We start from the raw sequence: 26593 nt of genomic DNA on the forward strand, positions 1-26593 counted from the left end.
TTTGAGTCTTAAAGTATAAATCCTAAGGTTTGAGACACAGTAGAAATTATTAAAAACTTAATTGGTGCATATGTATATGAAGGGTTTATAAAGACAAGTTTTGCTTTATTTTTTCCTTTTGTAAACAATGACTACTTGAGACCAACAATTTTTGTATCATTTATTTGCAAAGTTAGGCCATAAATGTTGTTGGATATCTTACTTCATTCATAACCTTTTCTGTAGTAGCACATTACCTGGGAACCAAAACAGAAAAGTTAACCAGTCTTATTTAAGCAGCACCAGTATTTATTAAAAAAAAAAAAACTTTAACTTTCAATTGTGTGCCATTCATAACTTGCTTATTAACCTCTCATAAGACTCAGTTCAACATTTAACGTATGTATTATAATTTCAAGAACATTATGATGGTTTTGGAAACTCATCATAAGACATATAAGGAACTGACAGCTTCTAACCCAGAAGTCCTCATCTCTGCTAAATAAAAAAATATTGTTTTCCTAATAATTTAAATATTTTATATAAATACAAACTTTATTCACTAAATTATTCTGTTGTGTGGAGTTATACAAGAAAATAAGTTTCAGAAGGTGATTACTATTTACAACTTCTCTAAAAAAGAAAATATTTGATCAAAGATGGGGTTAGCGATAGCCCTCAATAGATTGGCGAGTTATTACTGCCATCCATTTCAGCTTCCAACTGTTCAGAGACACTAGCAGTAGCACTAGCAGCTGCACTCTCCAGTTCAACATGGAACTGTTCACAAAGTTGTTTCAACTTCTCTTCCAAAATAATATTTTTTTTAACTTCTTCTTTGTAATTATACTTCAGGTCTTCAATTTCTTCAAAAAATGAGGGATCCAAGTTCTCCAGTTCTTTTTTAAGCTTTTTGTTTTCTTCCTGATAGAAACAAGTTAGATTAAAATGTAGAGGAACAAAATATATGAAATCTTTGGATCTAAACTAAGTAGACTAAATATGAAAATTAAAACAAAATGGCATAATTTTATAAATTTTCTAATTAGATAAGTAAACAGTTGGGAAGGTATACATTTTTTCCCATAAGCTTTTTTCAAATGCAAGTTTCTAATAGGTAATAATCATCTTTATCCATGAAAGCTATTAGTCTCTGCTATATAAATTATGTTCCAAATTTTATGACATTTAAGATTTATGTATTATCCTTCTAGACATTATAATTAAGACAATTTGAAATAAAAAATGTGGTGATGCCCAATTCAAGTGATTTTACCCTAATGTTTAAAATTTAAAGAATTTATTTTAAATTTGTAGTTATTCTTCCTCCAGCTTAATTTTAATGTAATGAACATTAGCTTAGCTATATTTTAGAATATAATAGCATTTATAAAATGCTGTGCATATGTTAGCATTTGATTAGAACCTTCTGATCAGAGTATTAGGCACCTGGAAGGAAGAATAAAGAATTCACTTTAAATGTTTTCTTTGACCTCGGATTAAATCTCTCTTTAGGCACTCTTTCTTAATGCTCTTTTGATAGGGTTATTAATACAAACAACCTCATGCATGCCAAACATATACTCAGGTAGTACAAAGGAAAGTAAAATAAAATAATGTCAACTTCATCTCAATGGTTTTAGGAACCTATGAGGAATTTAGTTTTGGGTCATCTACAGAAGAATGGTTAATGTAAGGGAGTATTAAAATAATAAACTTTTTATGACTACATAAAAATATTTAGAGCTTTCCAGTTTTCTATAAATCTCATTTTTTATAAATGTTGTTTCACCATCAAAATTGTGAAAAAATATGCCTGGCTTCCTAACATGAATGTCATGAGTATCAAATGTAATTCTGAGTCTTTCTACATAAGCATTTACAAGTCCATAAAAACTAATTTATAGTAATTTTTGACTAAAAGTTACCTTCAACTGCTGCTTTTCTGGATCTGAAGTTAAAGATATCTGTGGAGGATTTATTTTTTCAAAATCTGTTCAAAGAAGTTACAATGTTAAGTGCAAAAAAAATAATGCTGGGATACCAGTTTACATGATTTAACTATTTCTCATTCTACTTAAACTCAACATACAGAATTTAATTTTAAAAACTGATACAATGGGGCAGCCATGTAGCACAGTGAGTAAGAGCACCGGCTCCAGTGTTGGGATGACCTGGGGATCAAATCCGGGCTCAGATACTTAGCACCACACCCAGAAATAACTGGCTGTGTAACTTTGAGCAAGTTACTTAACCCCAATTGCTTTAAAAAAAAAAAAAGAACTGATACAATGGGAAACTATTTTTTTTTTTTTACACCTGAAGCCTTCAACTTAACTTTATGGCCATAAGAGTGTGACTACTGTATGTTAGGCTCATTAAATACAGAAAAGTATGGGATGCCAAATTCTGAGAATTTTGTGTATGGAGTTGGTACTCCTGGGCACAGAGAAGAAATTTTTTTTTTTTGGAGGAGGAAGGCAGGGCAACTGGTGTTAAGTGACTTGCCCAACGTCACATGGCTAATAAGTGTTAAGTGTCTGAGGCCAGATTTGAACTCAGGTCCTCCTGACTTCAGGTCCAGTGCTCTATTCACTGCACCACATAGCCACCCCCAGAGGAGAAATTCTTAACAGATGGAGAACACAGTAGCAATTTTGAGTTTTGTAATGGCATCTTGTAATTTCATTGTTCTAGGAAACAGCATGAGGAAACTACCTCACAGAAGTCACTCAGTCAAGAATCCCATTCAGGTCAGAGTCTGGTCTAGGGCATAATCTCCCCCACACTGAAAAGAATGAGGAGGGGTACCAGAGATAAATGAATGGGAATAGAAAGTAAAGGCCAAAAGGTCTAGGAAAAGAGGGCTTTATTTAAAAACCAGTTCACAAGTAGAGTTTCTCATAAAGACAGAAGGAAGAACATGTAACAACTGAAAGTAGCCAAAATACTATGAGTACATGTTAAACTATGAAAAAAAATATGAACTAAAAATCCCTAACCAAAAAATTCGGCAGACTCCCCAGAAAATTATGAAATGGCAATAATAATTTCTGTAATGATCTGAAATAAAACTTTGAAAATAAGTTGGAAATAATTAAGAGGTCAGGAACCAGAGGCTTTTGATGCTGAATTTTTTTTTAAATTGCATTGGGATTGGTTGATTTCTGCAAAGAAGCAGAGGTTCTGAAAAAGAGAGTAACACCACAAAGATATAGAAAAAGAATAAAATTTAGCAAAAAAGATGCAAAAGCAACACGTAACATCTATAGAACCAAAGTAACTAACTTTAAAGAAAGCACAGAGAGAATTATCCCATACTTAAAATTTTAAAGCATGAAGTAAATTTCACAATTAAAATAAAACATTTTATAAATGAGAGAATGCTTCTTTTAAACACAAAGGAATGCCTATTAGAATTACTCATCAGTTATAATAAAAGAAAATGTAATAATGTCTTGAAGCACATGTGTAACCCAAAATAGTCTTAAAAGACTGAGCTAAATGGCAATAAAAAAAAGTGGTCTGTCAACAAGGAGAACTATTTAAGGTATTTCTATAAAAGAAACCAGAGGTGAGCAAAATATCATATGCCAAACAACCACATGAAAAGCAAATTCAACTGTCAAGAAAGACTATTTCAAATACATTTTTCATATTTAAAGGCTGTTAAAAATGAATTTTGAGGGGTAAAAGAACAGAGAGAAATGACAAAAGAATATGGGGAAAAGAATTTAGGGAAATCTGAAGAACAGGAAGGAGAGAGAAGAACTGAATCACTAATCCATCAACTTACTCTTAGGATCCTTTATAAAAATCAGTGTTATAAAACAGATAATAAAGTGAAAAGAACTACAAACAAGATCAAGGGAAACAAGACAGATCCTCATTCAGTCCACAGGTGAATAGAGCAGGGATAGTGATTCAACCTGGCTCAGGAGACGAGCTAAGAAAGCGAAGCTTCCTTCACTGAAGACATGAAGGGCTTTGCAATGCATCTACTGCGAAGCAAGATCAATGTGGAGGTTTTGCGGAACTGTTTTTTTCTCTTTTAAAATATTTGTCAGAAGGGATGGTTTTCTGGGCACTGAAGAGGGATATATTCAGAAAGGACAAATGTAACCAAAAAAAAGGCATTGTAAGAAATTTAAGAATAAAAGGGGGAAAATGCTAGAGAAAACAGGAGACAATTAGGTAGTAAATGAATTAAGTTTTCATGGTATTTATGAATTAGCCTCTTAAGTTGTCAATAGGTTTTGTTCTTTATTGAAAATGCAGGATAAAAATTCTGTCTTTATTAGAAAATGGAAGAGAAAACTTATTTTGTCCCTTGTGGGGTTGGGGGAAAAAAACCCAAAACTAATGAAATGTGGCAATTTAATAGGCAAAAGCAGATTCCACAGAATGTTCCTTGGCATATGGCTAGTTGTCCAAGTCAAAGGGTCCTTAACATAATTTGACACGATATTTTTAATGAAATGTGACAGGTTAGTACTAATATCTGAAACTACAGGAGTACTAACAATGTCTTTTCCAAAACATCACAAGAACAAGATAGTAAACAAAATGAACTAAAGGACCTAATCCAAGGAGGCACATTTAATCTCACAACTACCAAAGACTTGGTGAGATGAAACACGTAACTGTGTCATGGTTCAAAATCCCTGTAGTGTGTAGAGGAATGGGAGGATCCAGGCAGGGACATAACAGACCGAACAAAGGCTGATAAGAATGGATCTTCTCACTACCATGCAAAAGGAATCAAAATGAGGAGCCTTAAAAGAAAGAAGGGAGCAAATGACCTTATGAATACAACAGAGAGTAGCTACGATGAAGAAAGACGTTCATAGGAATCATAATCCTAGAAAGGAGCCAATATGACATCCCCAGTCTTACATATCCATATACCAATGGACACACAACATACAAAATGATGTAAAGTACCTAACACAAGTGAGACAATGTGATCTCTCAGTTAAGGAGGAGACTGGATAAACCCCAAGACTGGACCATGGTTTTGGAGAGGCAAACCAATGAAACAGAACTTCAGAGAATCCTTATAAAAGCAAACCAAGACAAGTCTAATATTGAGTAATGACACATTCAGCACTCATGCATTGCCAGAAACAACGTTTTCACCTCCAATTTGCTCTCGACTAGTTCCTGCTTGATGAGCTAATTCAGCCTTTTTCTTCTCCAGGCGATCCCCTGATCTAGAACACAAGAGTGCTAATATGGTCAAAACAGCAATAGAAAAACATACATGAGTTCTTAATAATGAAGCAGTAATCCTTAAGGCACTGAATTCCTGAGACTGTTAGAACACAATAATTTAAATGTAAGCAGAAGCACAGAGTACGCAGGACTATCTACAGGGAACAAATCTAGTAGCAAAAGATTGTTGTTCAGTTGTTTTCAGTCATGTCTGACTCTTCATTACCCCATTTGGGATTTTCTTGGCAGAGATACTGAAGTTGTTTGCCATTTCCTTCTCCAGTTCATTTTACAGATGAGAAAACTAAGGCAAACAGGGTTAAGTGACTTGCCCAGGGTCACACAGCTAGTAAGTGTCTGATGACAGATTTGAACTTAGGAAGATGAATCCTCCTTACTCCAGGACCAGTACTCCACGGTGCCAGCTAGCTTCCCAAATTTGGCAACAGGATTTTAGGGTCTATGGTCTATGGAATAAGTCATGAGGCCAAAACTGGTGGAAGTCGGAAAGTGGGTGGCAAATAGGTAACAAAAGATAATTTCTGGTAACTAAACAAAACAGATAGAAGCAGTGTACAAGGCTGGAAATTCAGGACTAGGGATTGTGGCCAGTGGCCTCGGAGGAACTAGTGCTGGTATCTGATACTGGCACATGTACTATTCCAATCCTACAACATACATACGTACAACCTTCACACATGCAACTCCTAAATACTGACTCTGAATGTAACTTCTTCAGATTATCATCCCCTTTGATCTTTGTCCTGGCATGGTGTTCATATACTGTCTGAGTCTGTAGCTATCTCAGGATGCAGAAATCCACTAGATACCTTAAAGGTCCCCTAACCCTACCCTCATTTTCCTTACTTGAAAGAATCAAATTTGCAGGTGACCCCAAGAGAAACAGAAATGTATGGTGGCTAAAAGCAGGCAACAATTTATGTATAAAAAGTGAAATAAAAAAAAAAACATCAATGTATGACTGGAGAAAGAAATGGCCATTTAAGAATGACGGACACCAGGGGCAGCTAGGTGGCGCAGTGAATAAAGCACCGGCCCTGGAGTCAGGAGGACCTGAGTTCAAATCCGGCCTCAGACACAACACAAAAAAACTAGCTGTGTGACCTTGAGCAAGTCACAACCCAATTACCCTACCTTCTGTCCTCCAAAAAGCAAAAAAAAAAAAAAAAAAAAAAAAGAATGATGGACACCACATGGGCAGCTTTTGGCAGTTTGCTGGAAACATTCAAAGAACCAGACAAAGGCCTTGGACAGTTGGTGACTGCCCACACAGCATGAGCAGGTGTAGAAGTGTGCATGAAATCCCAGTGCCATCTAAACCCCTGCTCTTCCAGACTCTCTGTAATGGCAGTCCCACACTCCGGAGGTCAATGTCCCAGACTAACCCTCACACTGTCTCACTGCCTCTGATCTCTGATGGCGGGACTCAAAGCATTACACCCAAGCAACAGAGATGGGTATTCTTCTTTCTTTCTGTCCATTGTTCCTCCCTTCCTCCTTTCTTTCTTAACATATTTCTTAACATTTCTTTCTTAACAATGTTGTGGATATGAGTGCAGAGTTTTAACTAATATGCTACAATTCTTCCTTACAGCTCTGCTCTGAGAAGATACCTTTAGCAAAGCTTTTAAAAATCTCAGTCTTAGGGCAGGGTAGACACAGGACTACAGTGCAGCTCTGGATCCCACCTCCTCCAATTCATGTAAAAGGGGACTCTGAACAAACCTGGGAGCTACAGAACCCACAAAATGACACAGAGAAGCTAACTTTCCTCCGAGGACAGCACGGCAGGAAGGCAGGAATCGGCCAGCACAGCGATCTGGAAGCCAACCCCAGCCCCGCTGGAGCCCAAGGTCTTAGCCCCAGGACAGCCTGACCAGCTGCTGGCTGGAGGGACTTCAGATCACCAGCAGCTGTGGTGGTTTCCAGAATTATCAACCCATAGATGCCAAGGACAAAGTGAGAGGTCAGTGCAGTGTGGACTTTGGGACCTGGGAATTCAGAGTGCAATCCGACCTTTGCCCCCAGGGGGAGAAGCGGCTGAGGAACCACAGCAGTGCAGCCGCTGCCACATGGCAGCTTCAGCTCCTGGCTTGCAGAGTGTAGGAGGACCAAGCAACCAGTCTGAGGGGTAATCACTCTTGCTTTAACCTGCTTGGATCTGGATTGCTGTCCAGGGTGGAGGTCCTAGGGTGAGTGACCAGCTTGCCAGAGCAGGTGGAGGCTTCAGAGAGGGCACCCAACTAATACCTTCGGCAGCTGTGAAAACACCAGCATTTGGGATAAAGCTCCCGTTTCTGGTAGCAGAGTTCTACTGCGGCAAAAAACCCAAAAGTCAAGCAATTGAGGGGCAACATGAGCAGGCAAAGGAAACAAAGCACACAGAGCAATCCAACTTTACACTCCTATTTTGGAGACAAAAAGAATCAAAGCATGCATCAGGAGGAAGACAGCAAAGTCAGAACTCCTGCACCAAAAGCTTCCAATAAAAATATGAGCTGGTTACAGGCCATAGAAGACTTTAAGAAGGATTTTGAAAACCAAATAAGAGAAGTGGAGGAAAAATTGGGAAGAGAAATGAGAATGATGCAAGAAAATTATGAAATGAGAGTCAACAACCTGACTGAAGAAAATCATAACTTAAAAAATAGACTAACTCAAATGCCAAGAGGCTCAAAAAGGCAATGAGGAGAAAAATCTCAGTCTTAGGGTATGATTAAGAAAAAAAAGTTAAAAGGTCTACTATATGGAAACCTTTATATTTTTAAAAGGTATTTGTTGCAAGGAGGCATGACATTAAAGTATAAATTTCCCAAAGTTAATCTTATAGACTTCTAGGATTGCTAGAACTATGTCAATGAACAATACAATGAGCAGTGGATATAACAAATGGTAAGAGTGCTCCAAAGCCTCCTTTTCTGACAGAGAGAGTACTCCTCTCCTTCCCCGCTTCCTCTCTCTCTTTCTCCCCCCCCCCATTAGGATCTGCTTAAGATCAGCACGATCCTCTGGATTTTTTGTTCACTCTCATTCTGTACCTCACATCACTGACAGAAAGGATTATAGCTAAATCATTTTTCCATCTCCCATAGGGTCTAGCAGAATACCCCATACATAGCAGCTGCTAAATGTTTGTTGAATGAATGAAGAAACATCAGAGAAAACAAATAGAAATAGCAGTGATTTTTTTAATTTGAATTTCACAACAGTAACCATGGTAGGATGGGGTAATTAAAATTCAGTTTGTATAGTTGTCTAACTTAAGACGCTGTTATACCTTAATTGATGATAACAGAAAGGACCTCCAATTTCCATTTTATATTTTAAATAAATCCTGTAGTTAATTTTTTGGTGACTAGCCCCACTGTCATGCCAGATGCAAACAAGAGGCACTAACAGTGGCATCAAGTACCTGTCGTTCAGAGGAACAAACCCATGCCATTACTGTAGCCACTTGACTGAGTGGCTTCATAGTCTTTAAAAATAATGATGAAAACAGGATAGACACTGAGTTTTGTCTCTTTAAAACTTTCTCTTACCTTGATCCCCTGCTATCAGCCCCGTCCAACTGTGGTCCTCTGCTTTCAAGCAGATGCAACCTCTTACTCATCTCTTCTAGCTGAACTGTGAGCTTCTCAACTGACATCTCCAAGTCATTTTTTTCCATTCGAAGTGTCTCAGCAAATTCCACCTTCTATCAGAGAAGTGAATAATCATGATATCAGGAGTAACAAGGCTGCTACTTAGAAGGATAAAAGTTGTCTTTTTCAACTGAAGCAAAGTTTTGTTTTGATCCAGATGTGCACATGTGTGCATGCATGTGTGTGTGCATGTACATGTGTGTGTGGACATACAGTTATACAGTAATGAACTACAGACCTTTAAGGAAAGGGCTGAAGTCCTACATCTGTGACACATAGCCATGACCAAAAGCCATGTTCACTGAACAATTACTAGAGTATATTTCATTGAATGCTAAACATTCAAAATATAGAGCTATCGATTATCCCCATAGGAATTGTTTCTTTAGTATATAATTCCTAGTACTTTATACTTTTTCCTTGTGCTATTAAAAAATAAATTTATTTTCTAGGGCAAAATGGGAGACAATGCTATGCACACTTAGGGGCTTAAAATGTATTGAGAGTCCCTATAAATGTTAGTCCAGGGCTTAAGGTATTTAGAAGATCTCTGAAGTAAAGGAGACTGATGGGAGATACTCAGGTTAAAAAAATGAGGGAAATAAATGAATTTCCTAACAAAAAATTGTGATGAGTAATAAGTGATAGGATACCCGCATAATTTTGTATTTAATTCTTTAGCAGAAAAAATATTACTAGCACTGAGATTGTCTCTTAGAACAGCTATTTCTATATGTAGAGCATCAAGATTCCAAAAAAACCCCAAACCCATCTTTTTTGGGTCATTCTTAGAGATAGTTTATACCCATTTGTTTTAAGGAACAATTCATGGCAAGTGAATAAAAAAATTGTTACTGACTTCATTAACTGTATTACTAGTGTCACACATAGTACAGCCTAATGAAAAATAGCATAAGCTTAGAAATGTGCCATATCTCTTTACAAGGTTACTATAAATAATTCACAACAAAGTTCCCTCTTAACTCCAGGGGTTCTACCTGAAGAGACAAGTATAGTAGAGTGGAAAAATACTGTGTTTGGGAGCCAATCCCAATTTAATCACTACTTGTATGACCCTGGGTGAAGTCATGTTACCTCTCTGAGTCTCAGTTTCCTCAACTATGAAATAAAGGAGTTATTAGATGATCTTCAGCTCTGAAATTGTGGTCCCAGGATTCCTAAGTAATCAATAATAATTTATTAAGGGCCTGTTATGTACACTGGGCTAGGAGCAGGGAATACAATGACAAAACGAGGAAATAATCCTTACCCTAAGAAATTTACGTTCTATAAAGGAAGACAATATGAGCATACAAAAATAAGTATATACAAAGTCAACACACAAAATATATACAATATGACTATGCAAAAATAAGTATATACCAAATATATACAAAATCAACATAGGGTAATTTTGGGGGAGAGGCACCAAGTAATTAGATCAAGGAAGATTTCAAGATGAAGAGTATTTGAGCTGAACTTTGCAGGAAACTAGGAATTTCCAAAGGCAAAGAGGGGGCAGAGACTAATTCATTCCTCACCTGGGTTGCTCTGCCCCACTCCCAATGCCTGGAATGTCATTTATCCTTCTCTTTTAAAATGCTGAATACATTCAACCCTATAAAATCCAATCTGAATGCCATCTTTCAATCCTTTGGGGTGTTAATGACCATCCCCTATTGAATGTTTTTGCTTTTACAAGGCACTACAAAAAGTAATGGTCTACTCAATTTATCACATGATATTGTCATCATCTGTGTATCCCCCTTACAGACAGTAAGTTTTTTTGAGGGCAAAGATAATAGTTGGTTTACACCTTGTATCTCTCCTGCACCCAACAAAGGGCTCTGAACATAGCAGGTGTGTAATAAATGCTTGTTGTATTATATTATACTATACTATACAGTCAACACTTCAAAGGACTCTGAACATAGCAGGTGCTTAATAAATGCTTGTAAGAATTCAACTATATGGTCAACATTTCAATAACTAGCACAGAGAATCTTTCAGGAAAATCCTGGCGAACTTTTAGCCACTGGACTCATGTCACAAAATTATCTCTACAATGGGAAAAGGAATAAAACAAAAACCATCTCACAGTCTAACTGTAGTCCATGACAGTGTGGATCCATCCAAGTCCCTCACTATTACAAACTAATCTGATGGAAAGGAAAGGGAAGTGTAGGATTTTGCTCTGGTCAGCAATCATCTTAGACATCATTTCTTGAAGGCTTAGATAACTAAAGTTTATGAAGACTAGGATCAGGAAGAAGTAGTGCAGGCAATGTAGAAACACCAGAAGAGAACAGCTATCAGATACATCACCACTGTCTCCAGTCATATGTTAAGATTCTTAACCTGTGGTCTAGCCACTTAAAAAAAAAATTAATGATTGTATTTTAATACAAAAAGTTTCCTTTGTAATCATATGTGTTATTTTTTTATTTTACACATTAAAAAAAATTCTTCTGAGATGTCCATAGGCTTTACCAAACCGCCAAAGGGGGCCGTGATGCTAAAAATGATTAAGAACTCTCGAGTTAAGAGGAACAGAAGATAAGTAAAAACTCCCAATGTATCATATCCTTGGATGTGGACTGTGAAAACTGACTTTCCAATTTTTAAAAAGGTATTCTCACTGAATCCATATTTGTCTTTGAGAATTAAAAGATGTCTAATTGACATTTGAAAGTCTATTAAAATAGTTGTAATTAATAAAATTGTGCCTACTTTTTTAAGTTCTTTACGAAGCTTGTCATTTTCAACCATGATATACTCTGGGCCTTTCGTATTAAGTTCGTATTGCATGCTCAGTTGATGTCCAAGATGAAGCTTCAATTTTTCTAATTCAGTCTATATGTTTTAAAAGTGCACATCAAAAAAACAAAAGGAAATAAATGAACATCAATAAAGTTCTTATAAGCACAATACATTTTAGAGACCACTGATTTAGAATAAAATCTTGGAGCCCTGCTCTATCAAGCTAGAATAAATATGAAATCTATATGGATCTACCTACCCAGTGCCATGTTCCTGCTCTAGCCTACCCAATTTTATACTGTCTTGTTATCCATTCTTACTCCAAACTCACACTTAACTAGGATTTTATACAAAAGAGTCTCATAGTATTCATATAAATGACTGATGAATTTTTTTTTAAACCCAATATGTTTCATTCAGGATAAAGTAATGCACTATAATTGCAACTTTTCAAATACATTTTTTAAGTTTCCCATTGAAGAAGAAATTACTTTTAAGAATATAACCGGGGGCAGCTAGGTGACGCAGTGAATAGAGCACTTGACCTGGAGTCAGGAGTTCAAATCTGAGTTCATATATGGCCTTAGACACTTAACACACACACACAAAACCTAGCCATGTGACCCTGGGCAAGTCATTTAACCCCAACTGCCCTACCTTCCCCCCTCCAAGAAGCAAAAAAAAAAAAAAAAGATAACCATTACCTTCAGATTTTTATTTTCAAGCTCAAGAGTAGACATTTTCTCACTTGTCATTATTCCTGATGCTCGTTTCAAATATTCATTTTCTTTCTGGACTTTCTCCACAACTTTTTTCATTAAACCAATAGTTTTTTCTAGTTCAGGAACTGTCTTGCCACTTCTTCCAGACTATACAAAAATACATGAAAATAATGTTAGACCACGCCTAGGAATAGTACTTTTGCACTCTAAATAAAAGACCCATCATTACAAAGACACATAACAAGGAAAATTTCTGTCCTTAAAGAGAACACATGTTATCTCATTTAAATGACATAACACTGTTAATGACAGTGTTCAATATGCAGGGTCAAAGCTCAAGGAATTTCCTGCCTAATCAAAGCGCAGAGTCTCTATATGATCTCAAAGTCCTAGTGAAAAATCAATTAGCCAGAATATGAATAGAAATTTTTTAAGTTTAATTACATAAAAACTGGATTTTGGCATATTTAAGGTAAATGGCTTGATATACTTGATATTAAGGAGGAAGCTTGGTGTCCTGAAGAGAGTGAAATTCACAAAGCCTGGGTATGAAACCTACCTTTGACATTTACTAGATTTGTGACTACAGGCAAAGTCACCATCATCTTAACAATAATAAAAGATAATAACAACACTAATGGTATCTTGCATTTATATAACTTTCAGTTGTGTAAAGCATTTTATATAGCTTATCTAACTTGATTCTTACAAGAATATTGAGAGGTATTATTATCATTCCCATTTCACAGAAGAAAGAACTGAGGCCTCAGGAGAAAGGTTAAGTGCCTTGCCCAGAGTTATACAGCTAACAAGTATCTGAGGCCACATTCAAAATCAGGTCTTCCCAACTCCATCCATCATGACACCTGGCTGCTTCAGTTGACCTCATTTTCTCATCTGTAAGCAGGGAATATAACATGTGTTGTACCTGCCTCACAGCATTGCTTGACACCCCAGCAAGAAAACATTTATAAAGCCCCTTGAAAACTTTAAGTCCTATATAAATGTCTTCTGTTGTTGTTAATGAATATTCCCATGGATCAATGAAGGATCATAAAGGATGCAAAACTGCCTACTTAAATCTATTCGCCGAAATGCATTTCTTCAACATTTCAAGGCACCGAGATTCTGTCAGAAGAAAGCCCCTTATAACTTGATAGCCAGACTGTCTTTAGGACATGCTATGGCTGAACATTTCATCATCCTGCAGGCAACGTGGAAACAAGTCTTATAAAACAGAAAAGCTAGTCCTTCATTAATAGACATACAGGAATTGCTGGGCCTAGATTCAAAAATCTGCTTTATCAGACCCACTGAAGCTTACATTCCATTAGCACAGCCCTCAGGAACTCAGGGTCGTCTCTTGTGATTAGGCACCAGAGCAGAACTTCAGGAGAGACACATATATGTATTCTGATAAAGTCACTAACCTAATAAAGCAAGGTTGTCCTGGGTCTATCACACCCACCCACCCATCCAATCTATCCTAGGACATTTTACACTCTAGAAATGGATAAACAAGAAGGGGTATAAACTAGGGTTGTCATAGAGGTTTTCGTGTACGTGAAACTGCCTGGTCTCATGGCGCCCAATCTGTGACCCTGCCCCCTTGGCATCATTTACTTGGCACTCAGTGTGGGATTATCCAAGGTTGCTCTGTATTTGGGGGGATATGGGAAGATAAAAAAAGAAAGTGACAAATTCCTTTAGAAGACTGTCCTGGGGGCGGCTAGGTGGTGCAGTGAATAGAGCACCGGCCCTGGAATCAGGAGGACCTGAGTTCAAATCCAGCCTCAGACACTTAACACAAAAAACTAGCTTGTGACCTTGGGCAAGTTGCTTACCCCCAACTGCCCTGCAAAAAGCAAAAAAAAAAAAAAAAAGAGTAAATGAGAAGACTGTCCTGACTTCCCAGGAACTTCCATACTGCTGCTTCTTCTACCATGAGCAGTCTTGATCTAGACCTTAAATGTTTATGAAATTTTTGCATATTTTATCTTATTAATACTTACTATAGCCCCACCCTATAGGTAGGTACTATTGGTATTATTATAAGACCCATTTACAGGTAAGGAAGCTGAGGCCCAGAGAGGTTCTGCTTTGCCAATAGTCACATATCTACTAAGTCTTAGATAAAGAACTTGACTATCTCTATTCTGATTCCTATGTCAATGGTGAAAAACATCTTTAAAGAACAATATAACAAGAGATAAAATTGAATGGTGCATAAAAGAGGTATATAAATGTGTGAGGCTCTGTTTGCGTAAATCTTCTCCATCTGAGATAGGAAATGATCATTAGTTGGTAGAAAGAGGGAAGAAGAATGTATCAAATGGAAAAGAAGGCACCCCAAGTTGTGAAGATGGAAATGCGCAGGCAGAAGTCTTCAAGCAAAGGCTGAAGGACCATGAGGACACCTTGTTGGGGGGATTCTTTTCCAGCTCTGGGTCAGACTAGATGACCTCTGAGGTCTCTTCCAAATCTGAGATTCTGTGTTCAGGACAGGGTAAGTGGGGAAGCTTTATTAAGACAGGTGTCTAGTCTGGAGAGAAAGAAGAATGCTCTACCCTTCTGACATTACTGTAGCATCTTAAATGCTAGACTGAGGACTTCAGATTTAACCGACCTGTTCAAAGAGACAGTGGCAATAAGTCTTGGTTTATATCGTGGAACAGACAGAGCAATTTATTTTATGGGAAGAAGAATTCTGCTGAGAGGAGAAGCTAAGGGTGGCATCAGCCAAAACACAACATCTTTTTTAGTAATTTACATGTAGATATGTTTTTCTCCTTTTCAGGTCAGGAATCCTGAAAGCACAAGGTCACAACATAAACTTATAAACTTACCCCTCTAACTTGGCCAAGTTTTCTTTCAATTTCGGCTTTCTCTTTCTTCAGAAGTTCACACATTTCTTTCATATCACTCACCTGACTCTAAAAAAAATTTTTTAATTCAAAAACAATATTATAGAACCCTTAGAGGAAATTTTCCCTCAATTGTGATCCCTCTTTGTCTTTTCCTTCAAGACAATTTTTTTTTTACAGCAGACATAACGTTTTCAATTATTTTACAGGATATCACGTAAAAGGGATCAGATTATTCTGCTCAGACTTAGAGGATAAAGTTCAAGGAAGATATATTTCAGAACAAAATACTTTCTGAATAATTAAAGTAGTCCAAAGAGACCATTCTCATGAAATAGCACATTTCCCATGACAGGAAGTTTCAAGCAGATGCTGATCTTGTTACAGATGCCATAGAGGACATTTGTGCCTCAGTTAATGGTAGGGCTGTTCACTGAGTTTCTGACTCTAAGAGTCTATGAATTTACAAAGGGGTGGCCAGGTAGCACAGCGAGTAGGAGCACCGGCTCCAGCATCGGGATGACCTGGAGATTGAATCCCGGGCTCAGCGAGTAAGAGCACCAGCTCCAGAGTCGGGATTAACCTGTAGATCGAATCCTGGGCTCAGACATTCAGCACCACACCCAGAAATAACTGGCCGTGTAACCTTGAGCAAGTTACTTAACCCCGATTGCTTTAAAAAAAAAAAAAGAATTTACAAAGTCTATGAAATGTGAAAAAAAAGATGAGCATAATATTTTATTTCGACTATTAGTCTTCTAGAAAATTCAATAGATCCAAAAAGCTAGTCTCCATACTTATATAGTAATTCTAGGAATTGGGAGAAATAATGAATTCTTATTTAATTTCATTTGGTAATTCAACATACATCCTAAGTGCTAGTCTATTATCAAGCAAGGAGTACTACATTACTATCTCAGTATACTTTATTGATAATCTTGAATTTCTAATAGAAATAGTAATTTCACTGAAGTTACTGAAATACTTAAAGAAGATCAAGAAGATTACTTAAGTTAAATCAATCAATAAACATTTTTGTTTAGTCTGCTTTCCCATTTACTGACTAGGATTATCTTACAAAGTATTGCTTAAATTTATACCCAGCTGTTCTAGGTAGACGCTGGAAAATCTAATAACTCGTTTTTATATGAAAAAACAAATTACTTATAAAAAAAAACACTATTAGGTAGCAGAGAGAAAAAGGAAACTATACATTTTAGCAACCAGAGTTAGATTTGGAAAATAACAGATTTAAATTAACATCAGCATACAACTGGTGAATCTGCAAAATATAATTTCTTATGAGTATAATACTTATACTACAGTATGCCAACTCTTAATAAAGGTGCTATGTGTATATATTTATATTCCAAAGTAGTAATCAACACACATATACACATATTGAACATGTTCATCAGCAAAATGACATGATTACGTGTAGGGATTTTCTATTTTTATTTCTCACAAGATGATATGCATATGGTAAAAAAAAAGATTTTGTGACTATATTTCTAAAATATTTTTTAAATGTACCTTTAACCTTGGCAAATCTTTATTTGCTTGTTCAAGTTGAAATCTTAGTTCAATGTTTTCAGATGAGACCTTCAGGTTTTCCTTCTGAAGCAACTGTTCTCTGTTAGACTGACCATCTAATTCCAATTCTGTTGACTTCAGGAAAATAAAATAGGAATTAATGCTTCATAAACTCATACTGCAGGAGAAAACACCTATTCTGAAAGGGGAGCTTTGTGAAAGGAAGGCAGATAAATTATAGAAGATCCAGAGAAAATCAAAGCAAATGGAAATGGAAAGCAGGATTTCTATATGAAAAAGTAAAAATAGTTGGTTTCTTTGGACTCTAGAAAAGAGTCATCTTAAAAGAATGTAAAAAGTCATCAAATCAAGATTTTATACTGTAAGAGTGAAAGATGAAACCACTACTGGGTGACCCGATTATTTAGCAAGTAAAAATAACACCACAACTCAATAAGGCTCCATTAAGTACCTACTAAGTGCTGGGCAAACAAAAAAACCCAACGGTTTCTATGCTCAGAGTTTTCCCTTGTACGGGAGGAGGCAACATAATCACAGGATAACTGGAGGAAAGAAAGCATTAGCTGAGAAGTTCAGGGAAGGTTTCATGGAGAAGATGGAGTCAAAGATTTTTAGAGAGGATGAGGGACTATAGGAAAGCTTCTACAAATGAGTTAAATTGGCAGATGAAAGTGCTGAGAACCTGAGAGAAAGAAGGTGATGCCAAACACCAAACACCTGAACTCTTTGCCAGTTCTTACTTCTAAAGTGTCTGGTATGTGGAGAGGATGAGAAGTCAGGTGGATTTTTCTGTAGGAAGTGGTTGGGATGTTTGAGACAGGGAGAGTGGAAGGGTCAATGCTATCAAATGGCCGGTTAACATAAAAAAATTGCAAAGAATTCAACTCTATCTCATCTGGACGTTCCTTTTTTCTACACTGAAAGGCAGATACACCTTCAATTATTTCTTCATAAAGGATTATTGTCCTAACACAAAGGACTAGAGAAGATACATGTGATAAAGACAATCCTGTTGTAATCAGACTTATAATGAACTTATATATGTTGCTATGAATTATCAGTCACGTCTGTGATAATGGCATTACTGTTAACATTGTTTACAGGCCTCCTAATGTAACATTCCCTGTAATGGCAGTTCATTTGTAATTTCATCTGTTCAATTAGTAATTTTCTTTGGAGGAGAAGAAGAGAGAAAACAATTTTTCTCTTTTAGTCGATCTAGACATCAAATTGCTTTCCAAATACAAACCAACACTAAAAAAAATTTAAAATTAAATATATTAGAAATTTCAACTAAAAATAAATTTCATTTCCTGCCATACTGAAAAAGAATTATTTTGTGGAAACTAGTTAAAAATATAAGCTTGGAAAGAAGTCTAGTTACCCAGATACCAAAAGTCAAGAGCAAAAAAGAAGACATTCTGTTCATTTCTATTTGTTATCATACCACCTGTCTCTGCTAACAAAAGGCTGCCTCTGGTACCAAACCTGAGCGATTTCCTCAGAAGATGTTTGGCTTAATCTGATCCCCTCAGGGTCGTTTTCTGTCTCTGTATTCTCTTTGGGGTATGGATTTACATCATCATTCACTTCAGCATTTTCAATCTCTCCTCTGACAGGTTCTTCTGGATCCAAAGGACATTTGTCACTCATCTTTTCTAGGTTTCCTTGTGCATATTCAGTTATTTCTTCTTTCTCTTCTTGATTTTCATGCACTCTGTTTCCATTTCTGTAACAGCCATGATTCAGTCCTTCCTTCTCTCCATCTGCTTCATTTTCAAAATCAGGTGTAAAATCTTCCAGGACAGCATCAGTTTGCCTGGATGGATTCAATTTACTGCATTCCCTGGGCTCAGAGGGCTCTAAACCAGCAGGGCCCAGAGCCTCATCTGAGTGAGGGCCTGCATCGGTGCACTGACCATTTCCAGTTATCTGATAATGTGGATCATCAAAGCTTTCTCTGCCAACTATTTTCTTCCTGTTTTTAACTGAGAAGACTGTTACAGGATTTTTTTTGTTTCCAAGTAAATTGTTCTTTTTGGGAAAGACAAAATACTTGCGTTTACTAGTTTGGGTGGCAAGAGAGGAGAGAGTAGTTATGGCACATGCTGAACTCTGCTTTGAGGCAAAAGACAAGATGAAGCATGAAAAGAAGAAAACAAGGATAGAAAAGAAACCTGTGCTGAATGTCTTAAGTTAAGGCTTTCACAAACAATTCCACATTCATGATTCATTTTTAAAGAAAAAACAGGCACCTACCATGTTCATTTCCTGGAAATGATGATGCCTGGTTTTTTTCTACTTTAACTAACACATTGCCTCTAGGCACAAAAAAACCTTTTAATGGTAATGTAAGAGTCACACTAGACATTCATAATGAATGTCAATGCATAGTGGGCCTCACAATTTAGCCAGTACTAGGCAAGAAATAATCACGTAAGTTAATATTTATCAGAAGCTACAATGTTCACTTCTAGTTAAGGACATGAAAAAAAGAAACAGAAAGATAGCTAGCAGGATTCTTAAGTTAAATGGAATATTAGCAACTGATTTCTATTTTATCAACTCACATTTAATAAAATAAAATCATAGACTTACTAAAGGCCTAGAAAATGCATCTTTTAAAGAAATCTGTTCTTCTAAAGCACGAAGCTTATCCTGAAGGTATCTATTTTGTAAATGTAAGTCTTCTATGACAGAATCTCGAGGAAGAGCTTGCTGGGTCCTGCAAGGATTCAAAAAGGGAAAAAAAAGTTTACACCTTATATCAACCATAGTTTTTTATTGCTACCTTAGCATACTTTGTTAAGAAGACATGCTCCAAGGAGGAAAACCCAAAGAGAGAAATGCCCCACATAAACCAAAATATTCATGGCAACATTTTTTATAGTTGTAAAGAAGTAAAACCAAAGCACCTGGTCATCAGCTGGGTCAGGGTTAAACAAAGTGTGGTTATGAATGTAATGGATACATTCTCATATCATGAGAAATGTCCCAGTAGTGTGAACTTCACAGAGTTGTGAGAGGTAAGTGTCCTTCTATGTGGAATGAATGCATGGACAGCATGTAATATATATGATGAAGGAAAGATTTCTTAATTGTAAACTTGAAAGAGCAACAGAAATGTTCAGTTAATAGTATTATGCTTTAAGTAGGGTCTCTAGGAGACCTCTCAGGCCCCTTCTAATTCTGCAATTCTATTATTCTGAATGGGTTTTGAATTAAATCTTTCACTTTAACACAAAACAGATAAACATATTTTCAAGATTAAGATGAGAGTTTGTTATACTCAAACTTCTGCACTTTATTTAAATAGTAGCCCTCCTTAAAACAGCTTACCTCATATAACCTATTTCACTCTTGAGTTCAATATTTGTTTTTCTAAGTTCTTCTAATTCTTTTTCTAAATCTGAAGCATGTACTCCCATAACACGATCAGCAGTCACACCACTTGATTTAAGCTTCTTCTGTAATGTGATTTTATCTTTGTCAGACCTATGGGAATTAATATATAATTTATTAATAATAAGATATACCTTGGTTTGCTTATATATATTTATATTTATCTACATACATATACACTTGGAATATATCAAAGGTTATATTTGATTTAGTTTATTAAAAACTAGGAACAACACTGACATTATTCTTATAAAAACATTTAAAACATATTTCTTAATAACAAGATGAACCAAAGTATAGATTACAATCAGAACCAATGATACAGATATGTATATTTAGATACATTAAAGTTATACCTGTTGCTTTAAATTCATTAAAAAGAGATTTTTCCCCGGGTAATGAGGTTCAGAAATAAATTGAAACTTACTTGGCCAAAAGCTCTTTTAAAGTACTCAACTGCTTGGTTAGAATATCCACTTCTTTTTCTTTTTCTTTCAATTTGTTTCGTATCACTTGAGTTTTAGCTTGCCATTTTTTACCTTCTTCCCATCGAATTAATTCTTCTTGACAGCTCTGTAAAAGAAGAACAGAAGAAGAATGATAACAGCTCTTATTTACATGCTATGATATGCTATGGTCACAAAAGCTATGACACGAAGGTATCACTTTAATCCACATGCACCTAGCACAGATCTGAGGACTAGTCGGCAACCAATAAATGTCTTGATAGATAGAAAAGCTTGGTTAATCAATCAATATTGTTTACATATGTTGTTCCTTTCTCTTTTTTTTAGTCATGTCTAAGACAACATCTGTCCTCCAAATCTGCAGCAGACCTCACAACCTTTGAAAGGATGCTGACTGATTCAGCATGTATATCCATCAATCAGGCTGTTCCTTCAGAATCCAAGGAGGGAACCTGCCTGGATCAGGTGACATGAACTCCCCAAGGGCACTGAGGTGCTCTCTTGCTATCTCCTTACTTACCCTAGTCATCAACTCTCTATGAACCATTTTTGTTCAGTTCTTTCTAGCACAAAGATCATTTCATTTGGCAAAGAAAAAAGAAGCAAAGCATAAAACCAAGCAGCTCGGACATCTCTGTGCCTTCTAGAATTATTTCCTATTTATCCTATGGGGAGCTATCCTAGTGCATAGAGTGCCAGGCCGAGAATCAGGACAACTCATCTTCCCGAGTTCAAATCCACCCTCAGACACTATCCTAGCTGTCTGACCCTGGGCAAGTCAAAGCTACTTATCTTTAAAATCCCAGCTGAAGTCTGGCCTGAGTCTTCCAGACCACAGTGATATCTCCCATAGTTGTATGCATGCCTTTTGTACTGGTGTTCAATATCGTAAAATGTGGCTGGGTTTTCTTTCTCTTATTTGGTGGAAGCGTTTTTCTAACTAATTCTAAGCTATCAAGGGACAACTCTCACGTATTTTTCTATTATATAAAGAACCTAGCACAGGTTTGAATATTTAGCAGGCAATCAATACATTTGTTGACTGACAGAATAATTTAGTTAATCAAGAAATATATAGGACCACTTGACCAAGAATTATGAGCTGTTGTTTACATACCTTTTCTTTTGTTTCTGCTTCATCACTATATTTTTCCAGCTGACTTTCTAAAGTTTTAATTTTCTTCTGAAGTTCATCTATAACATTCTGTTTGTTATCTACAGGAGGTTTGCTCTGAAAAGTTAAAGTAGCATTTTAGTGAATCAAACACTGAAATAAAAAGTGAGGTGGGAAATATTTCAACACATTTTTACATCTAATAAAAATACTTGTTAAACAATACTATACAATGCATGTGTACTACACCAAGTATAATTCTCTGCACCTCAGGAAGGAAAAGGCATACTATGCTCTTACTCTGATTCCAAAAGTCACTAATAATGGCTGGCTGTTTTAACTACTACCACATGAATGTAAAATCAAAGGCTAAAATATTACACACTTGAGAAATCTTTACCTGCAATCCACAGGTTAACCTTTTAACTCGCTTCTTCAGTTCTTCATTTTCTTTTTCTAATTCTTCTTTTTCTTTAAGTATTTTATTATAAGCTTTCTGTTTTTTCTGCATTTCACTGTTTAAGTCATCCAACTGATTACTCAGAGAGTCTTCTCTGCTTTTACTTGTTTTCAGAGCTTCTTTACATTTTACAAGATTTTCACTTAAATCTTCTATATGAATCTTTGCAAGGAAGGGAAAGGTTAATATTGTTTAGAAATGTTTTTTCAAAATAAGACTTAATGATAAATTCTATTTTTATACGATTCTTTCTAGAAAAACTACCTGACCATACACATTCCAAACTGAACCTTCTCTAGTAGCAAAAGAAAACTAAGCAAAGGCACCTGAGACAGCAACCACATCTGACAATGTATACAGCATTCTGCCCTTTAGTCTTCTGCTTCTGAGGAAATAAGCTTTACCATCTATTCCCCAGAACCATCACTATACTTTCCATCACTTAGGCTTTGGTTTCACTGTGATCTTCTCATTTCAAAGTATTGAAGCCATTATATATACATATATATACATTATATATACATATATATGTATGTGTATATATATAGTAGTCTTTTCAGTCTACTTGTTTCACTGCAATAATTCATATAATTGTCCCATATTCCTGAATTCCTTAATCATTTCTTATTACACTATGATAATCAATTACATTTACATACTAGTTTTTTTCAGCTATTCTCTACTTTTGGGGCACCCACTTTTTTCCAGTTCTTTCCTAGCATACATAGAGTTGTTATGAATATTCTGTTACTGAGTGCTAGTTTCTCTGTCTGACCTCCTTGGGTTATCTGTCCAGTAAGAAAACTACTGGGTCAAATGTACAAATGGTTTAGTCCCTGTTCTTACATCATTTTAAGCCAATATCTAGAATGGCTGGACTAAGTCTACTGAAGTTATATCAGTGGAATTAATGAAAATAGTTTCCCCATTCAATAGTTTCTTTTTATTCTTTTTCATCAATTTCAGTCAAGCAAAAGTTTAATTATATGTAACTGAAATAGTCTGTCTTGCCTTTTATGATACTCTCTCTTCTTTTTTTTTTTATTAATTTGTTTCCTTTTAGTTTACAGGATTCAATTCCACAATTCCTTGAATTTCACATTTTGTCCCCCTCCCTCTCCTACCCGCCATGGTGGCTTATAGTCAAGTATAGGATCTGTAAATACTTTCACATTATACATTAGTCAGGTTATAAGGACGGATTGTACCAGCTGGAATGAAAAATGGTAAAGAGGACATAAAACCAAATAAGAGAAGGAAAAAGATCAGGTATTTTGCTTCCACCTGGATATAAACTTCGTTCTTTCTAGTTCTTTCTCTGGATGCACATATTTCTCTCCATCATGAGTCTTTTGGGATTGACTTATATCACTGCATTGCTGAGAAGAGTCCAGTCTATCAAAGTTGGTCATCACACATACATTGTGTACAATTGTGTACAAATTTCTCCTGGTTCTACTCTTCTCACTCAGCATCAGTTCTTTTAAGCCTCTCCAGGTAAATATGAAGACTGCCTGCTCCTCGTTTCTTATAGCAAAATAGTATTCCATAACATGCATATACCACAACTTGTTCAGCCATTCCCCAAATGATGGGCACCCCCTTAATTTCCAATTCTTTGCCACCACAAAAAGAGCTGCTATAAACATTTTTGTACATATGGGTCTTTCTCCCATTTCTATGATCTCTTTGGGATATAACCCTAGGAGTGGTATTGCTGGATCAAAGGGTATGAAAGTATTTATAGCCCTTTGGGCATAATTCCAGATTGCTCTCCAGAAAGGCTGGATCAGTTCACAACTCCACCAACAATGCATTAGTGTTCCAATTTGTCCATATCCCCTCCAGCATTTGTCATTTTCCTGTTTTGTCATCTGAGCCAATCTGACTGGTGAGATGTGGTACCTCAGAGTTGTTTTGATTTGCATTTCTCTAATCAATAGTGAATTAGAGCATTTCTTCATGTGCTTATAGATATCTTCAATTTCTTTCTCTGAAAACTGCCTGTTCATATCCTTTGACCATTTATCAACTGGGGAATGACTTGTATCTCTTCTTTCTTTAGTTAAGCATCATCCTTCTAGTTATAGCAGTGAAAGGTTACCTTGTTTTTTCTATTTTTTTAAGGATGTAACCTTTTACATTCAGGTTGTGTATCCATTTATTGTGCTTTCTGTCATATAGGCTGTTGGTCTAAATTTCTGTCAAACTGCTTTCCAGTTTTCTTGGCATTTCTTATAAAAAACTGAGGACTTCTACAGCTAGTTATGGTCCTGAATTTATCAAACACTGGGCTACTGTTTCAATGATTTTTTAGGGATATCTTTTAGTTTTACATCATCTACATTTGCCATTGTATCACTCTGTACTCTTTCCTAGAAAGCAATAGCATAATAAAGAAAAAAATTTTCAGTAAAACTAATCAATGTATCAAACAAATTTGATGTTATGTCCCACACCCATGCCTCCCTGACCTCCATGGGAAAGACAATCATCAGAGAAAGAATAATTTCTTAAATTATTCACAGACCAAAAATATGTGCATTTATAACATCATGGGAGTATAAATGAAGGTTTTAATAAGGCTATGATAGGAAGCAGCCCGTTTCTTTGGAGAATTCAGGCCCCAGATAAAAGGAAATACCATATTTCTAGAAAGCTTAAAGTGTCAGGGTGAGGCTGAGTCTCAGCAACTGAACTGGCTCTCCTAGTCTCACCCTCTGATGAAAGTGACAAGGACTACCCACTAACCTCAGATATACAACCTACTGCCACTTCAGAAATTTCTAATCTCCCTGTTCTAGCAGTCAGCTGGTTTACTGGAGATGTTACCCAGGAATAGGCCTCAGGTTTGTAGACTTCAGTCACTGGAAGGCATCTGCAGGAATATTTTTTTTTGTCAAGGTATTTTCATACAAAACATTTGGGAGCCCTAGGTAAGATTTGAAAATTATCTCTTTCCATTTTTAAATAGTTTGACCGTCCTCTCACAGTTCATGCCCTACGCAACTACCCACAATTTGACTTAGGACATAATAAATACCTGAATGCACAGAGAATGAAATTTTCTGTCATAAAAAATGTGTAATAAAATGTATACACATCATACCACCTTCACTGAGTTAACTCGCCTATACACTGCAGTAAACTGTCTCTCAAGAGAATTCTTTAGCAGTTCACAGATAAAAGCCTTAAGCCACTGGTGCTCACCTGGAGATCTCTAGTATGGCGATCAACAATCTGCTGAACATTGAGATTTGCTTCTTTCTGGGATGCAGAAAAAATGATGCGTTCTTCAGCAGCAGCTGTCATCTCGGCCCGGAGCTGCAGAAGTGCTCGACTGAGGGCCTAGGGAGATTCAAATCCATAAAAAAAGCATTTCAGAAAAAATAAGAATTTGATCTGAAAAACTGCTAAATAAAAATACACACACATACACAAGAAATGAATTTCTAATATGGTCCAAAAGGGCTTTAGTAAAATATACATACATACATATATATGCATGTATCTATTTCAGTATTTTGACAGCTCTCTGAGCCTACTGATAAAGTAATCACTTTAAATTATGGAGTCTTAGGGCTGGAAGGGAGCTGACGGCTCCTCTATTTCAGCCCTTATTTGATACACATATGAATCGTTTCTTACGTGCATAACCCTGGGAGACCATATCTATCTCTTTAACCATATCTATCTCTTTAGAAGTTCAGATAAAATTAATAACTTTAAGAACTTGACTCTGACAATGCAGAAAGCGTTTCTGCTGAGAGCTGAGCACAGTGCTTGAGAAATGGCTTGAAGTAAGTGAAAGCACCTTGCCCTGCGGTGTCTGTGCATGTGGGTAGTACCCCTAACCCATGAATCTAGATGAAGAAAACGTGGGAAAGAAAATGGGAGGAATAACCTTCTTATGAGAAATGCCTTAAGTTTTTTTTCTTTTTTTATGAGGAAATCTTTGGAAAAGAAGTTTACAAAGAGAATTCTACAAAAAGCTATAGAGAAGCTGAAAGAAAAGAGAAAGAGAAACCAGATGAACTTTGAGGGGGGAGAGATTAAGAAGATGTTAAAGTGACTGTTCTCATATTTGTAGCAGGGAGCTAAATGATTCAGGGCTGAGTTTCCAGACAAATGAAGAACTAAACACCCCAAAGCACTCTGCAATCAGGTGCTCTGGAGTACTGAACAAAGCTGGTCAATCATGACCAGATGAGAAGAAATGGGAATATCCCATTGCATTTAGAACCAGAGGACTGTAAGGGTTATGGGATTTAAAGATCTCCCATGCCCCATGGACGTGCTTACATAGCAGAGCAAGAGAAAGCAGAAAGCGAGAAAAAGTGAAAGCCGAGCTAACGGTCCTGCGGTTGGCGGTTGGCCTTTTTTTTTTTTTTTTTT

At 36.3% G+C, this 26593-nt stretch overlaps 2 protein-coding genes across 7 annotated transcripts in view; both read right to left on the reverse strand.

The window, feature by feature from the left end:
- Positions 1–146: 146 nt before the first annotated feature.
- CEP290 (centrosomal protein 290) overlaps positions 147–26593 on the reverse strand; it is a 98869-nt gene continuing 72422 nt past the window's right edge. For 5 of the 6 annotated variants that reach the window (XM_069095117.1, XM_069095119.1, XM_069095120.1 and 2 more), the window contains 14 exons: positions 25409–25546; positions 22139–22360; positions 21742–21855; positions 20585–20730; positions 20095–20250; positions 19354–19480; positions 16735–16869; positions 15184–15270; positions 12320–12484; positions 11586–11708; positions 8754–8908; positions 5119–5192; positions 1908–1972; positions 147–903 (listed from right to left, as the gene is read on the reverse strand). In XM_069095117.1, the coding sequence (XP_068951218.1) occupies positions 658–903; positions 1908–1972; positions 5119–5192; positions 8754–8908; positions 11586–11708; positions 12320–12484; positions 15184–15270; positions 16735–16869; positions 19354–19480; positions 20095–20250; positions 20585–20730; positions 21742–21855; positions 22139–22360; positions 25409–25546 (1953 nt within the window). In that variant the 3' untranslated portion in view covers positions 147–657. Of the gene's footprint in view, positions 904–1907; positions 1973–5118; positions 5193–8753; positions 8909–11585; positions 11709–12319; positions 12485–15183; positions 15271–16734; positions 16870–19353; positions 19481–20094; positions 20251–20584; positions 20731–21741; positions 21856–22138; positions 22361–25408; positions 25547–26593 lie in introns of those variants that run through there. The other variant, XM_069095121.1, reaches the window with a different exon arrangement.
- On the reverse strand, positions 16876–19126 carry LOC138166752 (uncharacterized). Its single transcript, XM_069095264.1, has 2 exons — positions 19015–19126; positions 16876–18932 (listed from the first exon to the last, which is right to left on the reverse strand). Exons 1-2 carry the CDS (start codon positions 19124–19126, stop codon positions 18187–18189), a joined length of 858 nt encoding a protein of 285 aa, XP_068951365.1. The 3' UTR covers positions 16876–18186.

This window comes from Petaurus breviceps, unplaced genomic scaffold, assembly GCF_028583685.1.
Source record: "Petaurus breviceps papuanus isolate PSGF00001 unplaced genomic scaffold, PetGlider_PUasm1.0 225, whole genome shotgun sequence".
NCBI lineage: Eukaryota > Metazoa > Chordata > Mammalia > Diprotodontia > Petauridae > Petaurus > Petaurus breviceps.